The sequence below is a fragment of the Sciurus vulgaris genome (assembly GCF_902686455.1).
Source record: "Sciurus vulgaris genome assembly, chromosome: 2".
Taxonomy (NCBI): domain Eukaryota; kingdom Metazoa; phylum Chordata; class Mammalia; order Rodentia; family Sciuridae; genus Sciurus; species Sciurus vulgaris.
The window spans coordinates 113,416,734-113,433,541 of record NC_136462.1 but is presented as its reverse complement, the minus strand read 5'-3'; the positions used below and the strand labels follow the sequence as shown (position 1 = coordinate 113,433,541).

The 16,808-nt window shown below is 53.7% G+C and overlaps 1 protein-coding gene across 9 annotated transcripts in view; it reads left to right on the top strand.

The window, feature by feature from the left end:
* MEGF11 (multiple EGF like domains 11) overlaps positions 1 to 16,808 on the top strand; it is a 313,791-nt gene that overhangs the window by 64,446 nt on the left and 232,537 nt on the right. For 7 of the 9 annotated variants that reach the window (XM_079125644.1, XM_079125647.1, XM_079125643.1 and 4 more), the window contains exon 1: positions 4,683 to 4,767. The exons of the other annotated variants lie outside the window; for them this stretch is intronic. In XM_079125644.1, the coding sequence (XP_078981770.1) occupies positions 4,729 to 4,767 (39 nt within the window). In that variant the 5' untranslated portion in view covers positions 4,683 to 4,728. Of the gene's footprint in view, positions 1 to 4,682; positions 4,768 to 16,808 lie in introns of those variants that run through there. 9 annotated transcript variants of the gene reach the window in all.

The following is a 16,808-nucleotide window of genomic DNA, read 5'->3' as shown; positions in this document are numbered from 1 at the left end:
AAGTACAACAGAAGAGAATTGGAGAAGCTAGAAGAAGCACCTTCCAAAAACAAAGCTTGACTTCTAGAGCAGCACTGTCCACAGGGAAGTCCCGCCATGATGGAAACCTTCTATGTCTGCGCCGTCCAGTTCAGCAGCTTCCAGTCACAAGCGGCTGCTGAGCACCAGATATGTGGCTGGTGTGATGGAGGAGCTGAGATTTGAATTTTATTTATTTTGATCAATATAGGCTTAAATGTTTATGATATGAAAGAGGGTGGCTTGGAGAGGGGCAGGGAGGCTGGGGGAGAGGAGGTGTCTGCCGGGGGTTGGGGGGGTTTGCCTCCCTGATGAACTGTGCCAGTTCCTCAGCTCCTTCCAACAGTGGTAGGGCCCAGGAGTGGGGCTGGGCTGCGTTTCCCCCTATGACGCTGTAACGTCTGGGATGTGTGTTATGGGTTGTGGTCATCTACAGTACAGCACCAGGGTTTGAGGGCCCTGCTCTCCTCCCTGGGAAAAAGCAGGAGTCACATTACACCCAGCATTGAAGCTCACCTGACCCAGCCTTTCATTTCACACAGAAAGACTCAGTGGCAGGTTGAGTGAGAACCCAGGTCTTCTAATCCTCCGTCCAGAGTTTTCCCACACACCAGGCCCCGATTCTCCAGGGTAGGTTTTCTCAGGATTAAGCTGTGGGCAGATGCCACATTTCTTTCTTGGAAGGGCTGGAGATGGGACTGTTCCCAGAGGTCTAGAACAGAGCAGCCCCATCCCTCTCTCCCCGAAGCTCCTTCCTTGTCTCTGGCCTCATCCTTCCCTTTAGGGAGTTGTTACTGTTGACAGTTCCATCTCCAGTGGCCATGGAGAAAGGAATGCTGATGACTTTTGGGTTTGGGCCAAATATCTGTGGACTTGGCAGTTTCCTTGGGTTCCCAATCCCAATGGAATCATTGAGACTAGCCAGAGTGAGGTGCCAAGAACAGACCACAAAGCCCTGAGCAGATGATCCATCACCGGGTGCCATGGAGCCCAGGGAGAGGGTCCTGCCTTGGAGAGAGAGTGTGCATGGGAGCAGGTGTCTCAGGCCATAGCAGAAGGCCTGGTCATCCTCTTGGGGGACTGTGCTAGAGCAGAGGCCCCTGGCCTCCGAGGGATATTGACTTGAGCAGATGTGATGGGCTGTTGATTTGTGGGAAACTGTCCCAGGGAGGTCTCTGCAGGAAGGGTGAGGGCTCCCAGGGGTCTGGTAGGAAGATGGCCGGGACCTCTGGGGAGCAGCTCTCAGGGTGTGAGTTGTCCCTGTTGGCCTCACTGGTCTCTCAGATGCAGGAGAAGCTCAAATAGGAGTTCATTGACTAAGTAATCAATTTGTCATGAAGGTCTGTCTTAGAAAGGGATGGCTTGGTAGAAATTAGGACCCCAAATCTATTGATTTAGTTGGGGTTTGGTTGTGGCCTAGGGCTTGGTATGTTCAATAGGAGGTGTGCTGTTGCCTGAAGGGACAAATACAAAGTCTTGGAAAAAGTGTCCCAGGCCACAGAGCAACTCTCAGGCAGATGGCCCAACATCTGGAAGGTGCCTCGAGGGGAGTGTTTGAGGTGTCTTGCTGCTGCTGTCTCTGGGCAGGGGCATGTTCCTTGAGTCCTGATGGCATTGCGCACATGCTCTTCCCAGTGTGGCCCATATAAAAAGGGATGTTTCTGTGGTTAGGCAGAGATGGAAAAATGATCCAGAAAAGTCAGGCTGATGAAGGTTTTCTTTTTTGTTTTTTCTTTTTTGGTATCAGGGATTGAACCTAGGAGCAATTAACCTTGAGCCACATCCTCAGCCTTTTTCTTTTTTTTTTTTTTTAATTTTTTAAAAAATTTTATTTTGAGGCAGGATCTTACTAATTTGTTTAGAGCCTTGCTTAGTTGTTGAGGCTGGCCTTGAACTTGGAATCCTCCTGCCTCAGCTTCCCAAGCCACTGGAGTTACAGGCGTACACCACCGTGCCCAGCTTGGTGAACTCTTATTAGACATAGACTCAAAAGACCTGAGTTCTGGTGGTAGCCCTGCCATGAACTGATTATGTGTCCTAGGGCAAACCCTGGTCGTCTCTGAGCCTCAGCTTCCTTATCAGTCAAATGAGATGTATGGTCTGGTAGGGTTGCTGCAGGAAACAGATGGCACACTCCAGCTGGGTAATTTGAGGGGAGTTGAATAAAGAGACTTTACAAAGGCATGGCAGAGTACAGGAAGAGCACATGGGGTTCGTGATGTTGGGGCTTGTATTCGTCAGGGTTCTCTAAGGAATAGAATCAACAGGAAGTATGATTAGAAAAAGGGGATCTAATAGATTGACTTACACGACCAGAAGCTAGATAGTCCACAATAGCAGACTGGAGAGCTGAAGAACTAGTAGCTTCACAGTCCAAGAGGCTGAAGCCCCAGAACAAGAGGCATCAACAGTGCTACCCTAGTCTGAGACCAAGGCTTCTGGAAACTACCTGGCAGAGTCCACTTTGGAAGAGTGAAGAAGTGAGAGTCTGATATTTTCAGATGATCGCAGCAGCAACAAGGAACCCATTCAAGAAGAGCCGAGCTTGCATCTGCATCTGCTTCCTTGTTCTTCCAACTTTTATTCCGCCCTATTGGGCGGTGCTGCCCACGCTTAGAGAGGGTCTCCACTTGAGTTCACTGTCCCACATTCACATTCCTAGAAGCCTCTGAATCATGGGCATCTCAATCCAATCAAGTTGATAATTCAAATCGACCATTACAGGGCTGTTTCCAGTCCTAGACCAAAGGGGTGAAGGAAGGGAGCATCAGGAGAAAGGGAGGACAGAGAGGCCAGTGCAACAGACACCCAGCTTTATCACCCCGACCTATGACCATCTGCTGCTGGGGCTCCGCGTGGCTGGACACAGCCAGGAGCAGGGGACAAGGTTGCTTATCAATTTTGCCCACCCAGATGTGCCTCCCAGGTCCCAGAGCAGGCTGCACAGTGAATGTGAGGGATGGAAGGGCAGTGTCCTGCCTCGAGGCGGTGGACGAGGTGGCCTTCCAGCTCCTGGATGGACTGTGAGAGCAAAGCGGGAGCAGGCACCGCCATTTGTTGACGCGTGCTATCTTGGGCGCGGGCTCTGGCCACGCGCTCCCCTGCCTGCCTCGTCAGGGGCGGCAGTCACTGCTGAGCAAACTTCTGACTCCAGCCCGGCCCTGGAGGAGGCGGAGGGCCATCTCCCTTGCCGCGCCGTCCACCGCCACCATCCGTCACTCTGCCAGCCGCGTGAAGTAATGATAGATTAGTGCACATTAGGCCTCCCATCCTGCAGGTCTGGAAGCCAGGACTTTACCAATCAGCGTGGGGCGAAGCAGCGAGAGGGGAGCTGGGCTCCGCGCAGGGAGCTGGAGGCTCCGGGAATTAATAAGCACTTGGAGACGGCAGGGATATTGAACTCATTCCTTAAATCAATCCTTAACCAAGAAGGATGAGGGAATGAAATTTTGGACAATTAGTGGGTAATGACGACCTTGTGAAGAGAGGTATTGATGAAGGGTGAAGGTTGGGAGGGGCGGGCAGCTGGTGAGGGACTGGAAGAAAGCTCCAAAGGTGGGGGATCCCCAGGGCCAGACTGGGTGACCCTCCCAGAGAGGACACGGGCTGGGGTGGGGTCTCTCACACTGAGCTTAGGGGCAGCAGAGGCGGGGGCGGGTCTCCACATGGTCTTCTTGCTGGGCTAGAAAGAGATGAGGTAGAGAGAGTTGGAGACCCGGGCAGGGTGGCCCAGAACCCCGTGCTGCCCTCCCACTCTCTGTCGTCTTCTCCAGGACCCCCACCCCATGTGCACAGCACTTGGCAGTGGGCAGTTAGGGACCAGTTCCCTGATGATCCCCAGCCCCCTTTTGGGTGAGGGGTCTGCTGTCCTTTCTATGGTGGAGACCAGGATGCCCATGGTGAGGGCCTTCTTATCCCGTCTCAGCTCCTGATGGAGCAGGGCCGGCGTGCAGGGCAGGACCTACCAACTCGGCCGCAGGGCTCCCTCGCTCAGCCTCTGCCGTGGTGTCCAGCCTCAGTGCTGCGGTCACTGTGGCTCCACAGCAGCAGCAGGGGCCTGTGCTCTGAAGGGACACTCTTTAGTGGTTCCCTCAAACTGATCCTGAAACAAAGGTTCAGGACCCGGGACTTATTCTCAGGGTGTTTGTCAAGAGAAAATCTGAAAGGGAGGGAGGGAAGCAGGCTGGGAAGGAGGGCAGGGAAGGGCAAGGATGTGACCTCCCCTCAAGTCTAGCCTTGGCCTGTCCCAGAGCAGAGGGCTCTCTAGCCAGACTGAGACCTCACAGTGGTCCTCAGCGGGGGGAGTGGGCCAGCCTCGTGTGTCCGTCAGTCCTTCCTGAGAGCTATCAGGAAGATCTAATGGCCTTTCAACAGGGGCCCCTAGTCATCTGGGGGCAGTGCTTGGGTGAGGACCGTGAGGAGGGGGCTGGGAGCCTTGGCAGCCCACCTCACAGCAAGTGGGGAAGTGGCACCACATTGTCCACCACAAGGCATCTCAACCCCCTGTGGCCACGCCCCTCGTCCTATAAGGGAGGACAAGAAGCCTATGCATTGGGTACCACTTCACCAGCTTTCCAACAGTTGTCTCAACTCCCTTGGCAGGAAAGCTTCTGCCTGCATCTTACAGGAAGGAAGCTGCAACCCAGAGAGGCCCAGTGGTGTGCCCAGAGACCACGCACCGGTCAGCACCGCAGCCAGGACCACCACTCCATGCAGCCGACGCACCGATTGCCTCACACCGGCCACCCTGTAGGTTTCCCCAGCGGGGACTGCTCTCTTCAGAAGGAAGAAATGGTCCTAAACAGAGCACATTACCGGTGTCTTGCACACACCTCCCCAGCCCTTGAGCTGCCAGCTTAGGCCATCTTCTCTGCAAAATGCAAAGTGCCTAGAGGAGCTCTCCTCACAAGCCAGCCAGGGGGATCCAGAGGGAGACTCTGGCTCAGCACCCTTCCTCTCCACCTGCCCCATCCCTCATCGTCATCTATCCCAGTTCTTGACCTGGACTCATTCTGGCTGTTATTCCCATTGTGACTCCAGGGAAGAAGCCACTATGTCTTTAATGCAGCCTTTTAGGTAGAAAGATGAACGAAAGGGACCACATTGAATTTAAAATGACAAGTTCAGTTTCTTTCTGGATTTTTTTTTTTTTTTTGGCAGACAATCTCTTAGTAAATTACATCTGACAACACAAAATAAATTGTGCCCATGATTTATGCTTTTTGTGGACTTGTGGAGCCCAGCTCTGGGGGTGGTAGGATGAAGGAAGCTTTTGGGAGGACTGGCTAATTGCTCAGTCTGCATGTGGCTTCCTCGGCTGCTGCAGGAAGCTGCCCATCCTGTTCCTGCTCTGCCTGTGGTTGGGAAGGTACAGGGCACCAGGCAGAGTCCCCTCCAGTGACCCAGAGTCAGGATGGAGCTATTCCTGTCTTGGAGGTCCTCTTCTCAAGGGTTAACCACAAAAAGTCAAATGAAACAAAATGGGCCAGGGAAGCTTTAGATAAGGAACCAAGGACAGGCTTCTTTGAAAGTTTTCCCAAAGGAGATGTCAGTGTTCGCTGAGACGGCCAGAATTTACTTTAGCTATTACTATGGATGAATAATTATGGGCAAGCCAGGGAGAACCGTGGGTTCACAGCAGGTTAATTGGGAATAATGGGTTTCATTCCAAATCATGAGAAATGATATTTCAAAGAGAGAGAGAGAGAGGCTCTCCTCTCTCGCCTGGGTGCCGGAGCTGTCCTTTCCTCACACACTTGGCTCTGCTGGTCCTGACCAAGCTCTGGAGCCCAGATAGCTGGGCCTGAGTCTTTGTGAGGCAGAGGGTGAGGTGTTAGGGACCGAAGCCAGGGAGATCAGGTGGCTCCTCTGGTTGTTTCCTCTTCCTGAATTCTGGATGGGCAGTCTAGCCGGTATTCATTGAGTGCCTGAGATGGGCATAGACCTCTCACGGGCAGGGTGCTGAGGCCTGGGCACCTCAGAGAGACTAGGTGCTGAACAGAAGAGGTGACAGGTGGTAGAGACAGGCATTGACCAGATCCGTGCAGTGCCACAAAACACAATGTCAGCCACGTAGGCAATCTGAACTTTTCTGGCTGTGGGCTCCTGCACCATCTCTTACTGATCTCACACCCCAACACGGTGCTGAGCAGCAGGCAGGCCTGGCAGCTGGCTGGGGCTGGAGGGGGTCAGAGCAATCTGAGCTGCAGCCTGTAGGTGAGGCAGTGGTTGCCCAGGCAAGCAGGTTAAGGGAAAAGCATTCTTAGCAGAGGGAACGGCCTGTGCAAAACCTGCGTGGGAGCTGGAGGACTGAGGATCTCTGGAAGCTACAATATGCTAGGATCCCCTTCTGGGCTGATGCTGGCATTGGACAATTCCTTTCTCTACCTCCAGGGATGGAACCGTGGCTCATCACACTGGAATCATTTACCCTTTCAGGAGGGTGCAGTCGCCTCCCTCCTCCTCATGCCGAGACCCTGCACCCCTGGGGAGCGGGAGCTTTTCCTCCTGCTTTAGGAAGAGGGATGGAAAAGGGATGGAAAGGAGAAGGGGAAAGAAGAGACTGAGAGGGGCAAAGGGAGGCCTGCAGGGGCCACCAAGGGCCCGGAGGGGCAGAGGTCAGGGGAAGGGGAGGGAGAAGAGAAGGATGGAGAGTTAAGAACAGAGACGTCCCTTTCTCTCTCGGTGCTGGTGTGGGTGACTAGTCCCCTTTTCCTACCTCTGATCTTGCAAAACTGTGACAGGTTTCTGTGTGTGGACGTCTGGCTGGTGTTTCAGCTCCACCCAGCTCCAAGTCCGCGCATGCCCTCGCTGCACTGCAGCCGGGGAAGTTTCCAGTCTGCTCAGGATCACTGGGGCTTGGGGCGTGGAAGTAGGATTCCAACCCACATCTGCCGGATGCCCAGACCGGGCCCCTGTGCCACACCACCCCTTTTGGTTTATTTCTTTCAGTAACTAAACCCAAATTCTTGAAAAATTATGACTCTTGGAAATATCGTCTCTGGTGAAGGGAAGACATTGCAGTGGTCCCGGTTGGAGATGAGCCTGCCGTACTCTTGGGGAGCCTCCTGCAGGTTGGAGTCGTCCTGCAGCCGGAGCTTGCTGTGACCTCTTGCACTTCCTGCCCCCGGACCCCTCTCTGGTGGGCACAGCTGTGGGTGACTGCAGTCACCTGCCTGGAGTTGGCAAGCGGATGGCCGGGTGTTCCTGGGTCAGTTCCAGTTTCAAATGTTCTCTCTAGTCAGACAATGTACTGCTTTTTAGTTCAGAAATTATGGCGCACCTTATGTATGGCTATAAATCCTGTCCGCTCCCGAGGCTTCTGTCCTAGGAAGGGGCGGCCCCTAGAGAGGCAGGATGGTCATTTTAAAGACAGGCAAAGAACTAGGATCAGGGTCTGAGTAGACCTTGGAGGGGTCGTCTATAGAAGAAGGTGCCCTCTGGTCAAAACTCCACAAAGCCCACAGCAGATGTTCCAGACCTGTTTGTCGCCATTTTACAGGGAAGAAAAATAAGGCCCCGAGAAGTAATGCGCTTGCTCAGGGCCCTTGGTGAGTCAGAGATGGAGCTAGACTTGAGCCTGGGTCACCTGACTCTTGGCTTAATGTTCTCTCCACCACCTTGTCCTCAGGAAGAAAGACTTCTGATAGAGGAACCAGGGACAGCCATCCAGCCACACAACTCCGAGTGTGCCCGCTATCAATCCAGAGCAGTGTGGCCTTTCTCTTTTAGATGCCCACCGTCAGTGCCTCCCAGCAGTAGGACAGGAGATGTGGGAAGGGGTCCGTGCCCAGCCTCCCAGGTGGACCATTCTCTGTTCACTTACTTGGGATGGCTATTTAGGGCTGGCTCCTCCTCTCTCCCTTGCCCGCCACTGACATCCTGGAATTAAAACTGTGGCACAAACTCTTCTTGAATATGACACATCTGCTCCTCCAGTGCAGGCAGGAGGATTTATAGGTGAGAGGCAGCAGACTGATCTTCACTCCGCTCCAGTGGTCAGGCCCGCTCTGATTGATGCCCCGTGCGCCGCGCAGCCTGGACGGCTCCTTTTTATAGGCTCCGCCCTCCTTCCCATAACTCAGGAGGAAGGCCGTAAATCCTCCAGGTTGGCGGAGCCATCCTCCACGAGGACGGCCACCTGGCCTCCGGGCAGTTCCCTCTGGCCAGCTCCAAGAGCAAATGTCCAGGCAGCTGTGAGCTGAGGGGACCAGCCCAGGACAGGGAGCCAGGAGATTTGGTGGGCGCAGAAGCTCCAGGTGGGGAGGGGCCCGTGGAGGCCGCCTGGGCTGTACATTCCCCCTTCTGACAGGGACTCGGTTCCTGCCGGCCAGGCCATCTTTGGGGAGCTTCTTCAGTCCATAAACTCTCTCTTCTCTCAAACTGGAATCCATCTTCCCAGAGTCTCCACTTCATTTCTTCTCCTTGGGGCCAAATAGAAGGATCCCAAAGACAGAGTAATGGATTTGTTTAACTTCTCTGCTGGCTTCAGATCCCAGCTCCTTTAATCCCTGCCACTGCAAACAAATCCTCTGAACCTGGCAAGACTTGTTAAAGAGGCTCCATGTGAAGGCAGCCCGGGGACAGGGAGGGCAGAGGCCCCAGGCCCTCCCTCCATATCCCCCACCCCAGCCCCGCTGGGCTCCGCCCTCCATCTGTGGTCCAACCCAGAGGAGCTCAGACCTGAGACTCTATAACATGTTATGTGTTGTGTGATTCAGAGATTTGCAGGGGTTGTTTTGACTGTACACAGTGCTTCCTTGTGTGACTTCTGGATTTAACCTCCACCCGAGAAGTAATTCAATGACATTCCTTTTTTCCCCCTTTCTTTCTTTCTTTCTTTCTTTCTTTCTTTCTTTCTTTCTTTCTTTCTTTCTTTCTTTCTTTCTTTCTTTCTTTCTTTCTTTCTTTCTTTTTTCCTTTCCTCTTGAGGTATAACTCATAAGCAATAAAGTGTACAATTCTTAAATATAGAGTTCAATGAATTTTTACAATGGATTCTACTGTAGGACCCCACCCAGATCAAGATACCTTTATATTACCCTAGGAGGTCACTCATGCCCTTTGCTGGTCAGTGCCTTCTGCACTCCCAGAGGTAACTCTCAGTTTTTGTTTCTATCATTGTATGTTAGTTTCACCTATTGCTTTTTGTTTTACCATACTGGAGATTGAACCAGAGCCTCACATGTGCTAGGGCAAGTACTCCACCACTGAGCTACATCCCAGCCCTAATTCAGCCTTCTCTTGGGCCTTGTATAAATGGAGTCACACAGCAAGCAGTCTCCTGGGTCTGGCTTCTTGTACTCAGCATCCTTTTACCATGCTGTATAATATTCCCAAGCAATGCTGCACTATTTCGGAACCATGTCCAGGCATATAGCTGAGTGGCAGCAAGCACCTTCCCCACCATTCAGCTGCTCTCTTTTAAAGTATTGTCTGGTTGTCCTGGCCCCTTTGGTTCAGCCCAAGCCTTGCTTCTCAGGGTGGCCATCCTGACCCCCATCTTGGATTCCTGTTTGTCCTGCATGTGGACTTGCTACAGTGTTGTTCAGTCTTCTCCACATGACAGTGGCCAGTCGTTAGCAGGTCACGGGATCTGTTCAGTGGGCCTGAACTCACTTTAGGTGGAAAAGTAGAAAGCATTAGTTGCCTCCTAGCTAGTATAGATCAATTGCAGCAGAGGCTGGAAGTGGGCTTTGTGGGGCTTTGTGTTGCTTTTACACGTACATATTTGTCCCTCGTGGGTCACGTGCAGCAAGTGTCTCACTGTGGCACTGAGCACAAGCTTGTGGGTGGCCGGAGGTGTCATTTGTGGGCATGATGGGCAGTGAGGCCCTTCTGTTTCCCACTCCTGCAGCTGTGCCCAGCACATGAGTAGCCATAGGAGCAGGAAGGGGTCCCTGGAGTGCCTGCTCCCGGCCCCATTGCAGGGTCCTCCCTCAGCCTGGCCCTGCACCCAGGTGGATTCGGGCGTGCCCGTGCCCCTCCGACTGCGCTCTGGCCTGCAGCGGCGTCTGCCTGGGCGCTTGGGCACCCTCCTCGCAGAGCCCGCACAGAGACATGGGGAGCCTGCCTGTGGGCTTTGCTGGGAGCACGTACCCCGGCTGCTCCCCCGGAGCTCCCCCTCCGCCTGCCTCTCCCACCCGCGCCTCTCCCCACCCGGCTGTGCTGATGACATTTTGGATCCAGAGCACAGCCCCTTCCATTTATCCCTGCCACGTCTTATCTTCTCCCTGTCAGCCATCGCTCCCGCCTGTCAGGACCTTTTGAGATCTTCATCGGATCCTGTCGCACCGAATGTTCCTCAAGGATCTCGGGCCAAGAGGGAAGGTCTCCCGGAGGGCTCTGCTGTCCCGTCAGCACTCCAGCCTGGCCACCGTCCCCTAACCTGCAGGGCGGACCCTCCCCTCCTTGCTCCGAAACCACCTGCCCCCCAGGGCTGCCAGAGCAGCTTCTCTCCAGCTCTGGCCTTCGGGATCCCCTTCCTAGCACCCATCACCACTTAACATACATGTCAATAGTTTATTTTCTTATTCACCTCTTTCTCCCCATAGAATATAAGTGCCTCTAGGGGAGGGGCATGTGGGTGTCCCCTCGGTGACCAGAACAGAGCCTGGCAGAGAGCAGGCACTCAATAAATGCTTGTTGAATGAATGTACGACTTTAAAAATTATAAGCCTGCCTTACCCACATGCATGTTATATCAGCATAGAATTTAGTTCTAAGCAGAGGAAAAAACCCACCAACTAAACAAATGGGGATATTTATTTCTCAACTACTAAGATTTCTGGAGGTTGAGTAATGCTGATGAAGTGGTTCCACAGTGGCATCAAGAACCTAGGCTGTTTTGTCCTTTGACTCTGTGATCCTTTGCATGTTTTTTGGTGTTGTTGCTTCATGGTCACAAGGTGGCTGCTGTGAACATGTTTCACATCCATGTTCTAAGCAGGAAATGGTGAGAGAGGAAGGGCTTTTCCTTAGTAGCCTGTATCCTTTCATTTAGGGGATAAAGTCCTCCCATACTGACTTCTCCCTACATTTTATTGCTAGAACAGGGACAAAGCACACCTCACACTAATCACTACTCAAGGGAGATGAGATCACCAGGCTTAACTCATTCCTTGGGGCTGGTACATTTCCTGAGGTGAAAGGGTGTCCATCTATCACGATGCCAATTGGAGTTCCATCAGCAAAGAGAAATGGGGAGAGGGAGCTTCCGTGAGAGATGTGGAAGTCTTTCCGAGGCTGTTAGGCCCTTTCCGCATTCTCCTGGGGTAGAAGAGCTGCTTCTGGCTGGCTGGCCTGTGCACGCGAGCCCACGCTTGGTCCTGTGAGCACTGCACCTTCTTCTAGCCTCCCTCCTCCAGCCCTTTCGGAATCCAGCCCAGCTGGGAGGTCCTGGGGATCTTCCTGCTGAGTTCTGCTCCATCTCCTCAGCAGCCCCATTTCCCAAAAGGCCCCGAGGGCGCCATCACACTGGGACTGAGGCCTGGCCCATCCGTGGGCTGCAGTAAGCGCCATTGTGACCCCTCTGGAATCATGAGCATGTCCGAGTCTTGCCCTTCCCATCCTCCCAGGTGCCTCCAGGTCACTGAGTGTTGGGGCCGTGGGGGACAGTGGGCTGGCCTGCACAAAGGGTGTGACTGAGTGGCCACTGCTGTGGGCCAGGCCAGGTCCGAGTACCTGACAGGATCCTCCTGATTCCAGCCCCAGGTCTCAGACTAGAGAGGGGCTGTTCCTTCCTGGGCCCTCAGCCTTTCCCTGGGTCGGGGCTCTCTGGCACTGGTCTGGGGAGTGAGGGGGAAGTCCAGTGTTTCAGGATGGGCACCAGCCACTGAGTGGAAGATGGACTCTGGCATGGTGAGCACGCCCCGGTGCCCCTCACTGGCTGCTGGGACCTCACGCTTTCCTGGTTCCCTGCCTTATGCAATGGTTTCCTGCCACCTGAAAGTCCTGAAGGAGTGAGTCCCCAGTCACCTGAGATGTTCAAGCACAGACTGTGGCCACTGGGCTGGACTCCACAGGGCAGGTTCACACACCTGGGCAGAGATGCTCTTTGTAAAAAAAGCACCAGGCCTCTGGTCTCCCTGCCTGAATTCTACTCCCGAGAACTCGGAGCAAAACTCTCAAATGCTCCGAGCTTCATTTTTCTCATCTGGAGTGAGGAGGCAGCGACAGCTGTGAGAGGAATAAGGTTTGACACCCAGTGAGATCCCGGTGGTGAAAAACGCCACACACCTGACAGAATCACCGTGACGCAGGCTAAGCTGGAGCACGTGGAGGAAAGGTCTTGGGAAGCTCCAGTCTCAGAGCAGGACGTCTCCGCATTCAGACAGAGGCGTAAGCAACAGAGTACAGAGTGAACAGCATTGTCCCCTGGAGAGGCAGGACACCTCAAAGGAGGCGCAGTCAGGCTCGGCTGAAAACCCGGAGTCGAGAAGCTACCGCGCGGAAGACCCGGAGGTACTTAAGTACAGCTCGGAGGCTGGTTGTCTGGTGGTTTTAAAATGAGGGTTTAGGTGGGTGCTGTGGAAACGGGCCTTGGAGGGGGCTTTCAGATATGCACAGATGAAGGAAATCGTTGAGGGTCAGTTATTTTTCTGCTGAGTCCCTTGTCAAGACTTGCAAGGCCTGTGCTTCCCAAGCCTGGCTGGGCAACAGGATCCTAGAGAGATTTTCAAAACCCTGCTTCTGAGCCCCTTCCCTGGAGAGGGCCATCAGCAGGGCTGGTGGAGGCCAGCAGGGTCCTACGTCCCTCCCTCCATGCAACCCTGGGTGAGTCTGATGTGCAGCCAGGTTTGGGACCCTGATCCCAGGTAGGGTGCAAAGGGCTCTCTGTGCCCAAGGCAAGCCGCTGCTGCCAGAACCTGGCACCCCTAGCGTGGGTCCCGGCCTGAGGGGCAGAGCAGGCAGGTTCTGGCTGAGGCTAGGTCCAGATGGTTCCATCCAGTGGGAAGGGGACTGTGTTTGCCTGAAGCCTGCCTTTAGAAAAGGAGAGTCTATTCAACTAGACTGCGTTAGTGTTCTGCACAAAGCTTCTGACTCTTGATTGCACAGAGCAGAGAGGAATACCTGTGGGTGACACCAATTCAGGACTTACGGTTGTCCCCAACAGTTGTTTCGGTTAAGGGGACAAAGATGACACAGGGCTCAAAAGTGACATTTTCAATGTTTAGTACCATTTCCAGCAACATACTTATCAAAAAGGGCTTTTTTTGTGGCTACTGGGGATTGGACCCGGGGGTGCTTAACCACTGAGCCACAACCCCAGCCCTTTTTTGTTAGAGACAGGGTCTCACTGAGTTGCTTAGGGCCTCCATAAGTTGCTGAGGCTGGCTTTGAATTCTCAATCCTCCTCTGGAAGCCTCCCGAGATTCTGGAATTACAGGTGTGCCAGGCTTCAAAAAGGGATCTTTGGGATCTGCAACCATAACATTTTCAGCCTGTTTGCAAGTCATTTACCCAAGCCACTGGTTATCAGACAAACAGAACCGCTGTGTCTCACCCAGGGAACAAAACGTTTCAAAGGGGCAACAGCAGGAGGTGCATCCGTAGATTAATTTAAAATAAAATCCTATCCTCATGTTCCTATCACACCTTGGAGATTGGTGTGAGGACAACCTCATACTCTTCTTTCATTTAAAATTAAAAAAGAAAAAAAAAAAAAAACCACCACCACACACACCATATTTTAACCTTTTCTTTAGAAATCAGCCCAAAAGGTCAGAGCTGTGCTCCTGTAGATTTCCTGGGCTCAGCTGGGAGCTGATTGAAGCTGCTGGCCCTGGTCTCAGCTTTGTCATGGACAACTCTATACACTCTTTGTTATTCACTTTGCTGTTTATTATAAATATATTTATCTTCTTCCGTCAGGCGTCTGCAGGACAGGTGCCAGGGTACTGGGAGTCCAGCTTAAGTGCCTCCAACAATGTCCTCTCTTGGTGACATTAATGCAGGAGATAGAGACGAAGATGGCAGGAGTGCCCGGGACCAGGGCTGCTGCTGCGGGGCAGTGGGCAGCCATGTTGCTAGGGCTAAAGAGGATACCTGGCACAAAGCCTGGTAAAGCCCCCACTGCCACCCACGAGTTGATATTCTGCATGACCAGTGACAGGGTTGTGCAGCCCAGTCCCAGTGGTGGGACCTCGTGGCTGCTGTGGCCTGGGCTATGAGGGGGTGGCTCAGGATGGTGGTGGCTCAGGATGGTGTGCCTGCTCATCCACTCTAATTACAACAGAGCCAATTTTTTTCTCACTAAAGGATTAATACCACGCTGCCAGCTGTGATCAGGAGCGGGGAGTGTGGGTACGCTGGTCCCTGGGCAGTGAGGAGGGAGGCCAGCCGCCTTTGCCTGTGGAGAGGCTGTGTATGACCTGGGGCCATCGTCTGTGTGTGGCGTGTTCTGATCCAGGAGACGTCAGCTTCCGGCACGTCCTTGGTCCTGTTCATTCCCCTCTAAACCTAGAAGCCCAGGGTTGGCCCCATTTCTGTAGGTAGAGTCGTGAGGCTTGGGGTCCGGAGGGGGCGGGTCTGGCTGGGAGTGCAGGCTTCCCCCGGAGAGACAGTGAAGAGGGCAGAGCTCGAGATGCAGGTCTCCTTCGGCAAGCCTCTGACTCATGGCTTCCAGGCCTCCTGGGAGGGGACGGGGTTGGGGCCTGGGGCTTTCCAAGGGAGCCGGCCAGATACGGCCTGGGCTGGGGTGCCTTGACGGGGCAGAGGTCTATGGTGAGCTCGCCAGTCTAGGGAGGACTTAAATTTCCTGTTTTAGTATATGTCTGGGTTAAAAAGACAGAGGGACCTGGAAGGGGACAAGGACACAGGGGTGCACAGCCATAGAAACCTGAAGTTTCCAAACAGAGGGACTGGCAGGGACCTCGGTGCGGGGAGTCCTCCTCTTGGAGACTGGGCTCTGCCTTGGCCTGACACAGGAAAGGTGCTAGAGCACAGGGCCACCATTGTACCCCTGCTGTGCCTGTCTCCAAGGGAAGGCCTGGGGTGTCCAGGTGAGGCTCTGAAGAGGGGACAAGTGGGCCAGGTGCAACAAGGTGCTTACAGCTCAGATTGTGCCATGTGACCTTCCTCAGGGACTGTGTGGCAGGATGCTAGGAGACATGAGAACTGGCCAGGGTGTGAGGGTCCCAGCAGCAGAGGGGTCTGAGCCGAGGCAGGGGCCACCCAGGACTGCTGTGAGAAGACCCACGTGCTAGGTAGGAAGTCGGCTCAGGGAACTCTGAACTCCATTCCCATGTGGAGACTCCGGGAGTCCAGGCCACACACTCTGAGGGGACAGATGTGTCCCCAAGTGCAGGGTAGGCATTAAGACCCCTTGATCTATCCACACTTCCTTCACTATAGACCGATGCAGCAGCTTCCCCACAAGGGTCCCAGGTGGGAAAGACAGGCCTGGGCTGGGGGGTGGGTGCCAGTCTTCCACATTTGCTCCCCAGAGCTGTGTCACCATGAAGCCGGGCATGGAGTCAGGGACCAGGGTGGGATCAGGGAGACCCGTGAGGAGGCCGTTACAGTATCTAGGTGAGAGCCAGTGTGCTGGGGCAGGGTGGGAGCCGTGGTAGGTGGCAAGAAGAGCTGAGATTCAGGATGTGTTTTCCATGTAGGGCCAACAGTGTGCTGAGGGGTGGGGGAATGAATAATGAAGGGTCACTAAGAACTTGGCAGCCACTGAAGTGAGGGAGGTGGCAAGAGGGGCCAGCTTTGTGGTGATTAGATTTGGGGCATGTTAAATTTGAGGTTTCTGTTAGACATTGACGTGGGAGATGGAGGAGGAGTTCAAGGACTGGAGTTCACTTGAACTCCAGTGGAGTTCAAGGACAAAGCTCAGCCTGACTTGTTTGGGAGTAGCCCTGAGACTGCGGGAAATCAGCCAGGGAGTGATCCCAACCTTGACTGCTTAATCCCTGTTCACATCACGTGCTGAATCTGGCAGGTATTTTCTTCCCAAGCTCACAAGCCTGGCATGTTTGAATCTGCCCCGCCTGAGCTGCCCACTTGGGGCTGCGCCTCGTTCTGCCTCCCAGCTGTAACCCAGAAGAGCTGGCGCCACCATGTGCACCACTCACCCAGCTGATGACTGCACAGCATGGTGACCTGGGACCCTGGCTCTGGTGACAACCAGAGCAGCAAGCACTGAGAGGGTAGTCAGGGTTGTATTCAGCCCCTGCCGAGTCACAGGGTGAACCTGGGCAGCTTCAGTTGCCACATCTGTCAACCGAAGATTTTGCCAAGATCATCTGAATGATCTGCCTGGCTCTGGAGTCCTGACTGTGATGGTAATTGGACACTTGGTTTCCCCTGGAGGGGATCTTGTTGGCTGTCAGAGCTCAATGATTCCCCAGGGAAAGACCGTGACAGGGAGTTCCCACGGCAGTAGCCAGGGGAGGGGGTGTGCTCTCTTGCACACACGTGCAAGTGTATGTATATGTAAGTATAATATTACTCCACTGGTTGGTACAGAGCTGCCTTTCTGCCACCTCAAACCCTCTCCTGGGTCCCTCACCCTGAGACCACATCAAGATTCATCAACTTGAAGGGCCACCTCCTGGCCCAGTGGAGGAGGCTTGGTCATTTCTCTGCCCCATGAGTTGTAAAAGATTTTGACTGTCACCCTGCATGTGTGTGTCTTCCTTGGGCGGGTTTCCAACACATATTTTGGAGGTGCCTCTGTCTGGCACATTCCTCTAGAACTTTGCTTCGCGCTCTAGGAAAATAAATAAAAATCTGAGTAAATAAAAATTAATAACGGCATCTTTTTGACAGGAAGTTGGAGGCAGTCT